The 9,189-nt window shown below is 56.2% G+C and overlaps 1 protein-coding gene across 1 annotated transcript; it reads right to left on the bottom strand.

Moving 5' to 3' along the window:
* Positions 1–395: 395 nt before the first annotated feature.
* Mapk8ip2 (mitogen-activated protein kinase 8 interacting protein 2) lies at positions 396–8,932 on the bottom strand. The gene is made up of 12 exons (NM_021921.3): positions 8,558–8,932; positions 7,554–7,659; positions 6,040–6,318; positions 5,827–5,923; positions 4,473–5,708; positions 4,026–4,101; positions 3,755–3,927; positions 3,552–3,661; positions 2,360–2,467; positions 2,121–2,191; positions 1,385–1,483; positions 396–1,204 (listed from the first exon to the last, which is right to left on the bottom strand). Exons 1-12 carry the CDS (start codon positions 8,620–8,622, stop codon positions 1,132–1,134), a joined length of 2,493 nt encoding a protein of 830 aa, NP_068740.3. The 5' UTR covers positions 8,623–8,932; the 3' UTR covers positions 396–1,131.
* Between the last annotated feature and the right edge of the window lie 257 nt (positions 8,933–9,189).

The following is a 9,189-nucleotide window of genomic DNA, read 5'->3' as shown; positions in this document are numbered from 1 at the left end:
CAATTTTTGAGACCCACAAACATTGTTTCTCAAGTTGTTTGTGGCACACACACACCACCACCACCATCACCACCACCACCACCTCCACCAAGATCTGAGCCACGCCTCTCCCCATACTCCAAATGGGAAAGACACAGGGTCTGTGGCCAGTGCCTTCATGCCTGGGCTATCTCTGCAGAAACTCAAGTGTGTTTGCAGTAAATGTCTGTGAGGGCCACACCACCTTCAGCTCGGCTCTTCTAGCACAGCATGCAGTGATCCACTCTCAACAGGACTTCAGAAAACACTGAAGACTCCTCCCATAACCCCCTCACCCTGGGTCCTCCCTTTCCATTACCACAGGCAGTACCTGAGACCTGGAGCCCACCTGGGCACCACCTTAAAAACAGCCAGGGTCACACCAAGCAGAGTTTATTGATGCCGTGGGGGCGGGGCCCACGTACACAGCAGGTGGCAGCACGCAGGGCAGATACTCGCTGGACTGAAGGGGTGTTAGCGGCAAAAGCAGATGGCCTGTGGGGAGCACCCTTTGGGGGTGCCCTCCTCCTAGCAGCATTGGGGGCTTTGGGTGAGCATCAAGAACCACCTAGTTATCCTAAGGTTCTCTTAGAAACCCCTCTCCCCCTCCTTCCCGAGCTCCTTGTGAGTTTGGGGGCTAGGATCCCTTCCTGTGATCAAAGGTGGGACGATCCCTTGAGATTCACTATAAAAATTAAAATTCATTTATAAATCACAAGAGAAGGGCAGGAGGGAACCACTGGAGGGAACCTGACTTCATCGGTTACCTTGAGCCTACTCCCCTCCCTCAAAGTTCTGCCTCCCAAAGAGAGAGCAAAGAGCAAGGTCTACAGGCACAGAGAGGGGGCGAGAGACAGAGGAAAGGCCGTCGGAGGGAACGGGACAAATGAGGACAGGAGAGGGAAAGATGCATCGGAAGAAAAATATGGCTGCTGAGGCTCCTCTCCCCAAACAGCTCCCAAAAGCCATGACCTGGGGATAAAGGAGAAAAGTTCCCAGCCCAGAGACTCCCACAACGTAAGGTTCCAAATGTCCCCGATCCAGTCCTTGCTCAAGCCACAGTGGCCTTGAGATACTCAGAGCTGTGTAGATGGGAGCTGAGGGAGGTGGCTGCTACTCCAGGTAGATATCCTCTGTAGGGCAGGCAAACGCCAGGTGCTCCTGGTAGTACTCCAGGAAGGCCCGGCTGCAAAGAGGGAGACGGCAGTGCTTAGCCCCGGGCTCTCCCCAGCCATGCACTTGAGTAGCAACTACATCCACACAGCACCCTTTCTAGCAACCGGTAGCCAGGCCCCGCCCTTTCGTGCGCCTGAGTCTTCCCGTGCCCTGTATCCTCCCTGGGCTCCTGCTCCATCTTCCTACTCACCCCACACTCCGCGCCACTGGTCTCATAGACTCCTGGGACACAAAGACGTGGCAGGCAAAGCGGCTTAGCAGCGGGTGTTTGGTGATGAAGCCAAAATAGCTGTGGGGACATTGACAAAGTGGGTGTCAGAGCGCTGACCTAGCCTTGGGCACCCCATTAATACTAATAACAACTGTTGTCCAGATGAGCACCTTGAGACACCAGATCCTACTCTACCCTCAAACTGCGGCCAATCAGATCCACTGCCCCATACCTAACAGGTGTTATGTGTAAGTATTATTAAGGCCCCATCTAAAGCATTTATATTAATTCACACATTTCATAATAGCCCTCTGAGGTGGATGTACCAATGGAGACTAAGCATAGAGAGCATTAGTGTCTTGCCGAAGGGCACAGTCTGTGGCAGCTAAGGGAGGCAGTCTGTGACCTTAATACCTAACACCATGTATCCCTAAACGTATCCAGGCGCGGCGCAGATATTCCCCAGCCTCCACCTACTTCATAGTAAACAAATTAACCATGCACCCATCACAGCTTTCCTTAGGACTGGTAGTGGAACTGGGGTGGATTCTGATGCATCTATGTAGGACTGCAGCTGGACCAGCAGCTAGCCTGACTGGCACGGATCGGGCACCGTATCGGTATGGGTGGAGCCCTAAGGGTGGGCAGGGATTGGAACAGGCGGGCCCCCTCGACGGCATTTGAAGGCATGCAGGGGGAACAGGTAAGTGCTTACCAGCTGTTTCGGGGATGACAGCCACAGAATGAGATGTTCTTCATCTGGAAGAAGTGGCTGCAGCGCTGGAACTGGAAGTGAGCCGAATCATCCCAGATTGGCTTAGGGAAAGCCTTGTGGCCGCCCCTATGCCACGCCTCCTTGATGCCTCTGCCCCACAGTTTTCCCTGGCTTGAACCACCCCCACACCCCCACCGCCTCCAGGCCTCCCTCTGGTTCCCAGTCTGTCACGCTCCCACCTCAGGTCCTCCTCCACTGAGACTCAGCTTGACCCCCCGCAGAGAGATCTCAAGGTCACAAGAGGCAGGAGGGCGCAGGTGGACCGTTAGTTTCCGGGCTGTGGCAATCTGAGGGAGAAGTCAGAGAAGAAGGTGGGGGAGGAAGCCTTGAGGAATCCATGATGGGTTCTCTCTCTCTCTCTCTCTCTCTCTCTCTCTCTCTCTCTCTCTCTCTCTCTCTCTCTCCCTCTCTCCCTCTCTTTCTCCCTTTCTCCCTCTCCCCCTCTCTCCCTCTCCCTTTCTCTCTTCTGTTCATTTTTAGATTGTCTTCATACTCTTGGCACCTATAAGGCCCCAGGGACAATTCTGGAAGACAGAAGGATGACCTTGGCCACCTTTGCTCTCGGAACAAGCCAGTCATCACTCTGCACCCTGCACCTAGCTCGCCTCCCTTCTGTTCCGACCAGGCAGCTTTGCTTGGTCCAGGTGCCAAGAACTCGCCCTGCCCACACTTCCAGCCACCTCACTCACTGTGTGATCCCCATAACCTGGCCGGAGCTCTTTGATCTAGATCTGCTCTAGATCTAGATCCTGCTACCCAGGGCTCATCGGGCTCAGTTTCTGCCGGTCAGATCAGCAGGTACTGATAACTGTCCACTGAGTGGACAAGGGATTCCCTGGGAGGAGGACATGAGCGTTGACTTTAATTTCAGACAGAAGGATGGTGGCTTAAGGGAGGAGGAATCAGCAGAGAGGAGAGAGCTTTACTTAAACTGACCAATAGACCCAAAGAGACAGCTGCTTCACTCTGCTCGGGGTCTTTCTTTCTTCCTTCCTTTCTTTCTTTCTTTCTTTCTTTCTTTCTTTCTTTCTTTCTTTCTTTCTGCTTTTCTGTTTTGTTTTGTTTTTTCGAGACAGGGTTTCTCTGTGTAGCCCTGGCTGTCCTGGAACTCACTCTGTAGACCAGGCTGGCCTCGAACTCAGAAATCCGCCTGCCTCTGCCTCCCAAGTGCTGGGATTAAAGGTGTGCGCCACCAACGCCCGGCTCTCTCTGGGTCTTTCTGATTGGGCTTCTGAATCAGGTGTGAGAGCCAGCCCTATATAAAACATCTCCCTTCAAGGCTTGGAGCCACGGGAGCTGTGACACCCTGTGAGACTGGAGTGACATTCAGCTGGGCCTCCAGCCTGTGCCTGCCACCGTCTCCACACTGACCTTTTGCATGGCTGCACACAGGATCCCATTGCCCTGGTGACACGGTACCTCCACGGAGCCCAAGAACTGCACATCGAAGCGATCCACCCAGCACGGGCTCCGCTTGCTCCCTGGGGGAGGTAGGGACAGGAAGTCACACAGTCTGAGGTTGATATAGGGGGAAGTCTGTGGTGGCAAGCTTCCTCTTATAGGTGGGACCTTACCCAGCAGGTCCTTGGCAGGACCCGGTACCGCATGGGCATAGAAGGCAGGGAACACTCCACGCTCGCCGGTGCGCATGTTGAAGCCACGAAACCAAAAGTCATCCTCTTCTGCTTCCACCAGCACAGGGTCATCCACATCGAGTTCTAGCTCATCCGGATGTCGAGGGATGAACCTGAGGCCAGGTGAGAGGTTGATTGAGACCATGCTGGCCGAGACAGGTCACGTACAGGAGTGTCCTAAGGGTCATCTTGGCCAAGAGAGTGAATGTACCTGAAGACAGCCCGGTGCGTTTGCTCTCTCTCCTCCCCATTCACCACACAGGAAAAAAGACCAAAGGACTCAGTGCCTGAGAGATAGACAAGAGAGGCGGAGATGCAGAGAGTAAGGAATACCATGGAGAAAGAAAAGGACTGAAGGCTCTGGCCGTGGGCTGGAGCCAAATCTCCCTGCAACTTGGGCATCCTAAGTCAAGGAAGAAAGGAAGAGCAACCCACTAGAAACTGTCACTGCTTCTAGTGTCCCTGCCACTCGGAGATAAACACTGCCCATTGTTCTAGGGGAAAAAAAAAAAAAAAAGAATGGTCCAGCCTTGACCACCTCTAGAACTTAACCCACCCCCCCACACACACACACACTTTGGGGGACCAGATAGGGCCTGAGGCCAGGATAGCACTTCTTCCTCTGGGGTCACCCCACATCTCCCCACTTCCCACTCACTGGAGGATCGAGACGTGCTGTTGACAAAGACATTGAGGAACTTCTTGGAGAAGGTGAGGTCGGGACTGTCAGGAGAAGCATCCTCTGGCACCTGGTCACTGCCTAGTAACGTAGCTCCCGCCTCTTCCTCACTGGCCTCGCAGCTGCTGTCCTCTTCACTGTCGTTGCCCAGGCCTGCGCAGCGCCGCAGGCTCACCAGCTCTAGCTGCGTGTGCTCATCCACCACTAGTGTGTATTTAACTGCATCGTACACCAGCGAGGCATCCAGCGGCGCAGTAGAGCCTGTAGTCCTGGAGCCAGGGGGAACCACGCTGTCCTCCGCATCCTCCTCATCCTCCTCGTCCTCTTCCTCATCCTCCTCCTCCTCCTCCGAGCAGGCAGCAGAGCAGGAGCGGCCAGGGCGGGCAGTGCGTCCCGGTGTGGCCCAAAGCGGGGTGATGGTATCCCGTGTTGGGTTACTAAGGAAAAGGCAGGGCCCAGGCTGCGCGGGACCAAGCCGAGGTGCGGCAGGCGCCGGCGGAGGTGGCCCGCAAAGAGTGTCCATGTCCACCAACTCCACGTGGGGCCCTGCCTCAGGGTCTTGGCAGTCCTGGGGTACCGAGTTGGCCTGTGACGCAGCCTCTTCTGGCAGGCGTGGGGCAGGAGATAAGCACTGGCCAGGGCAACGAATGGGCGAGGAGCCCTCAGAGATCATGCGGCTCACCAGGTTGCTGAGCAGCCAGGGAGAGTCAGCATCCTCGCTCAGGTCAGGCTCAGACTCAGAGCCCGACTCGTATTCGCTGTTGGTGTCATCCTGGCCCACAGGCAGGAAGGCAGGGCGGCGGGGAGGTTCATGTAGTGGCTCGGGCTCCGGCTCAGGCTCCGAGGCTGGGGACGAAGCCTCCTCGATGGAGTTGGTGAGATGTGATGAGCGGCCACTGCTGCTGCCACCGTCGCTGCTAAGTTCCAGCTCTGTCTCCGAAATGGACGAGATCATGCGCCCTAGGCGAGCGCCGCCTGCATCCTCAGAGTCCGAGCCTGGTGATGAGAGCTCCTGACTGCTTCGCCGACCCTCGTGGCCTCCACTAGAGTGGCTTCTCAAGTCAGCCTCAATACCAGGATCCGAGGAAGGGGAGGCCCCACCTGATGATGCTGGTGGCTCTGGGGGCTGGTTCCCTTCACAGTCACAACCAGGGCGTGCAAGGGACTGTACTTCATGGCGCTCCTCTTCTGCTGGCAGGAGAGGGGCTGGTAGCTCTGCAGAGCAGGGAGTTGGGTTACTGCCTCCAGAAAGCAGGCCTCCTTCTTCAAGCAAGCAGCAATTCCTCCCTTCCCTCCCTCTTCCACTGGGCTCCTAACAGCCTCCAGGCCTCACCTTTAAGGGGCTCCTGGGCTGGCGAACGCAGCACAGTCTCCTGCCAGGAGGATGGGGGTGCAGAGGTAAAGCCTCCGTTGTTGTTATTCAGAGAGTCCTAGGTAGGATGACAAATCAGTATAGCTGAGGACCACTCCATCAACAGAGAGAAGGAAGAACCTGCTACAGAGGCTCCAAACTCAACTGGAGTATTATATGTCTCAGAAAGCTCACCTGTGCTCCAAGTGTAGTCAGATGGAGAGTGGTGGGTCGGAGCTTGTGGGACTCTTCTAGGGAAGGAGAGGGAATAAGGGAGTCTCCAGCAAGTGCCTGTGAACCAGGCCCTCCCCCTGCTTTGCCCTGCCTATCTCCATCTTCCTCCTCTTCCTCCTCTTCCTCCTCCTCCTCATCGTCCTCCTCCTCGTTGTCGTCGATCATCTCAAACTCCTGGAAATCATCTTGGAAGGAACAAATAGGGTGTGGCTGCTCCGAGCGGCCCAGAGAGAGACTGTCCTGCAGGAAGGAGGGGACAAGACAGAGTACAGCAATCACCTGGAGTCCCCGGCAGTAGAAGAGGAGGAAGCAGGAAATTGAAGAGTACCTTCCAGTTCACTGTACCCCATCATCAGAGCGAGGTTTGTTTGATTAAAAACAAAAACAAAACAAAAAAAAACCAAATAAACAAAAAAGCTGCTTAAGACACAGATTGATCACTGTACTTCTGGGAAGGGCCCAAATTTTGGAGACATTCTCAGAGTAACCCCAACTGACCTCCCAGTTTTATTCATCCCCAGACCCCATCATGTGTACACCGCCAGCCTGCTGCCTTTGTAGCATTTTATCAGTTCACAGCTCCTGACTTACACACCAGACTGTAAGACCACCAGAACAGGGTCGCATCCACACTGCACTGGCGTACTCCCATGGGAACATCATCAATAAGATGTAACAGAAGAATGCATCAACATGGAGCGCTGGTGATTCACCAAGTCTGTACCAACCCCGGGGTCTTTGGCATAGCCAGTCCTTCTGCCAGCAATTCCTTTCTTCCACACCCTCCTACCTAAACCCATCTGCCTGGTTCCTGCTAACCTCGGGGTTCTGTGACTTAAAATTTCCTCTGGGAAGTTTTCCTGGTTCCCTCCGTCTGGACTGGATTCCCGTCCCCATCATCACACTCTGTGTCCAGTTGGAACGGGGCCACTGGCATACTAGTGATCACTATCTCTCACTTATATTCACCCTCCCGCCCCCTCCCTCCTTCCCCCCCTAAACTGAGAGTTGGTGGGGTGGGGCTGCTATCTGGCTCTGCTCAATGCCTGTAAAGCACCCCCCCCCCCACTTGACACATGGCATTTCCTCAAAACAAGCAGAAATGGAAACATATAGACAGAAGGGCTGAAAGGGAAAGATTTTAAAGGGAGATGAGCTAGAGAGGCCACAGAGGTTGAGTTTTGGGAGAAAATGGAGGGTTTAGAGCTTTGTGGGGAGTGATCTAAAGAAGGAGCACCCAGGCACACCTCCTCTTGTGGCACTATGCTGGGTAGATCTGCCAAATAAGAGCCTCTGAAGGGCCTACGGCGTGTTAGGAAAGAAGACTGGCACCAAGGGGCCATCAGCAAGAGCAGAGGATTTTTTGCACAGCAGCTGAACTCAAGACTCCCTAAACCCACAAGCATGCTAGGGAGGCTGAGCCTGTGTGAACCTCCTCCATACTCAGACCCTACACACCCAGCCCCTTTCCCCACCTTCTCACAGTGGTCCGAGTCGTAGCTAAGGCCCAGGCCACAGTCGTCCGTGATCTCAGACAGGTCTTCATCATCAAATTCTTCCAGGCTTATGTCCTGGGGAGGCCTGAAGAGGAGGCCAGGGTCAGAAGGCCACCTGACCTAGGCTCCTGGCCTGAGAGCTGATCCTGAGGACATTGGTGGGAAAGGTCCAGCTCCCAGGGCCCCCAGCTCCCATGCTAAAGCCGTGTCGTTTTTTGACCCCAGGCACTGCTCTCCCCTGGGTCCCCTCCTCCACCACAGGGAATGAGCCCAGAGGAGGCATCCCTCCACAAACCCCTCCCACTCCTTTTCAGCTCAGCTCCCAGCCCCTGTGGGTCACAGCTTCAGCCTCAGGGGAGATACCTTGAACCAACGGGGGGGGGGGGGGGGAGGGGGGGGAGCTGCGACAACAGGAGAGGGAGGGGTCCAGCTGTTCCCCATCCACTCCTACACAGAAACAGGCCTACATCCAAACATCCAGCCCCTCCAATCCCAACTTCCCCATCTCACCCCCAGAGCTTCAAGCTTGATTTCACTCTCTGCCGTCCTGGGGGGAGGGGGGGTTGGGAGGGAAGAGGGCTAGGGGCAAGGCCCTAGCCTTTATGGAAGGAGGCATAACAAGGCCAAAAGGACACTGGCAGGAACAGACTAGGTGCTGAACACCCTGCCTAAAATCCCTCAAAGGGTCAATCGAGAGACCGCACCCTTGCTAGGTCATCGGTCCTGGCTGGGTGCGGTTCGGTATCCCAACAAGAAAAGTGAATGTGTATCTCTGTGTGGGGGTGGGAAAGGGGGGGGGTTGCCATTGGGTCTGCGCGACAAGGAGCAAACACCGAAGGACCCGGAGCCCAGGGTGGGGGATGGGAGCATCAGTCAGAGGCCTGCAAACCAAGGAGGCGCCCTGGCCTGGGTAGTTGAAGTCGATGGGGTGGAGTGGCAGGCCGAAGAGACCTACGTGAAGATGAGACCCGCCGAATGCGTACCTGCAGCCGGGAGGCGACAGCGAGTGAAAGGTGGAGAGAGAAAACATCTCCGCGCGATCCGCCATCTTCCCTGGAACCGCCGGCCGGCAGCGAGGGGGAGGGGTGAGGAGCACCGCGCGCCCTTGGTGCTCAGGCTCGCGGCCTCTGTCTCCCCACTCACCTCGTGACACGCCCTGCGACACCCGTCGGCGACACACCTCAGCGCCCTGCCAGGACACCGCGGCAGCAAGCCGCGCCGCAGGGGTGAGGGGAGGGAGTGGCGCAGGGCGGGGCCTGAGGTGGGGGCGGAGGAATGGGGGTCGAGCCGAGAAAGGATGCGGGATGCGAGGTGGTGGTGGTAGCGGTGGTGGTGAGATTCTGGTCGGGAGAGCTGGCGGGCGGCTTGCGTGGTCCTAGCGTGGAATAGGCGAGAAGGGATAGGTGGAAGCAGAGACACGCTGGTAGACCAAAGGTTTCTGCAGGAGCCGAGAGAGGTGCGGGGGAAATGGGTGCGGTAGACCCAGGAGCCAGGACCAACGCGGCCCGGGAATGCGCGCCTCTGGTTACAGCGGTGTGCAGTGCTCCTGGGAGGTGGACTGCTCGTGGAGGGGTGATGGGCGAGGACTTAGGAACAGCGTTCATGCCCCGGCAAA

The sequence above is a fragment of the Mus musculus genome, chromosome 15 (genome assembly GCF_000001635.26).
Source record: "Mus musculus strain C57BL/6J chromosome 15, GRCm38.p6 C57BL/6J".
Taxonomy (NCBI): Eukaryota; Metazoa; Chordata; class Mammalia; order Rodentia; family Muridae; genus Mus; species Mus musculus.
This window is presented reverse-complemented; position numbering and strand designations above follow the sequence as displayed.

Bases quoted from the DNA above. Each gene is read 5' to 3' on its own strand.
- Mapk8ip2 (NM_021921.3), bottom strand. From the start codon at position 8,622: ATGGCGGATCGCGCGGAGATGTTTTCTCTCTCCACCTTTCACTCGCTG. The intron at 6,319-7,553 runs GTGGGGAAAGGG...TCCTTCCTGCAG, and splicing joins ACTCGGACCACTGTGAGAAG to GACAGTCTCTCTCTGGGCCG. The intron at 2,192-2,359 runs GTGGGAGCGTGA...GCTCACTTCCAG, and splicing joins TCAGTGGAGGAGGACCTGAG to TTCCAGCGCTGCAGCCACTT.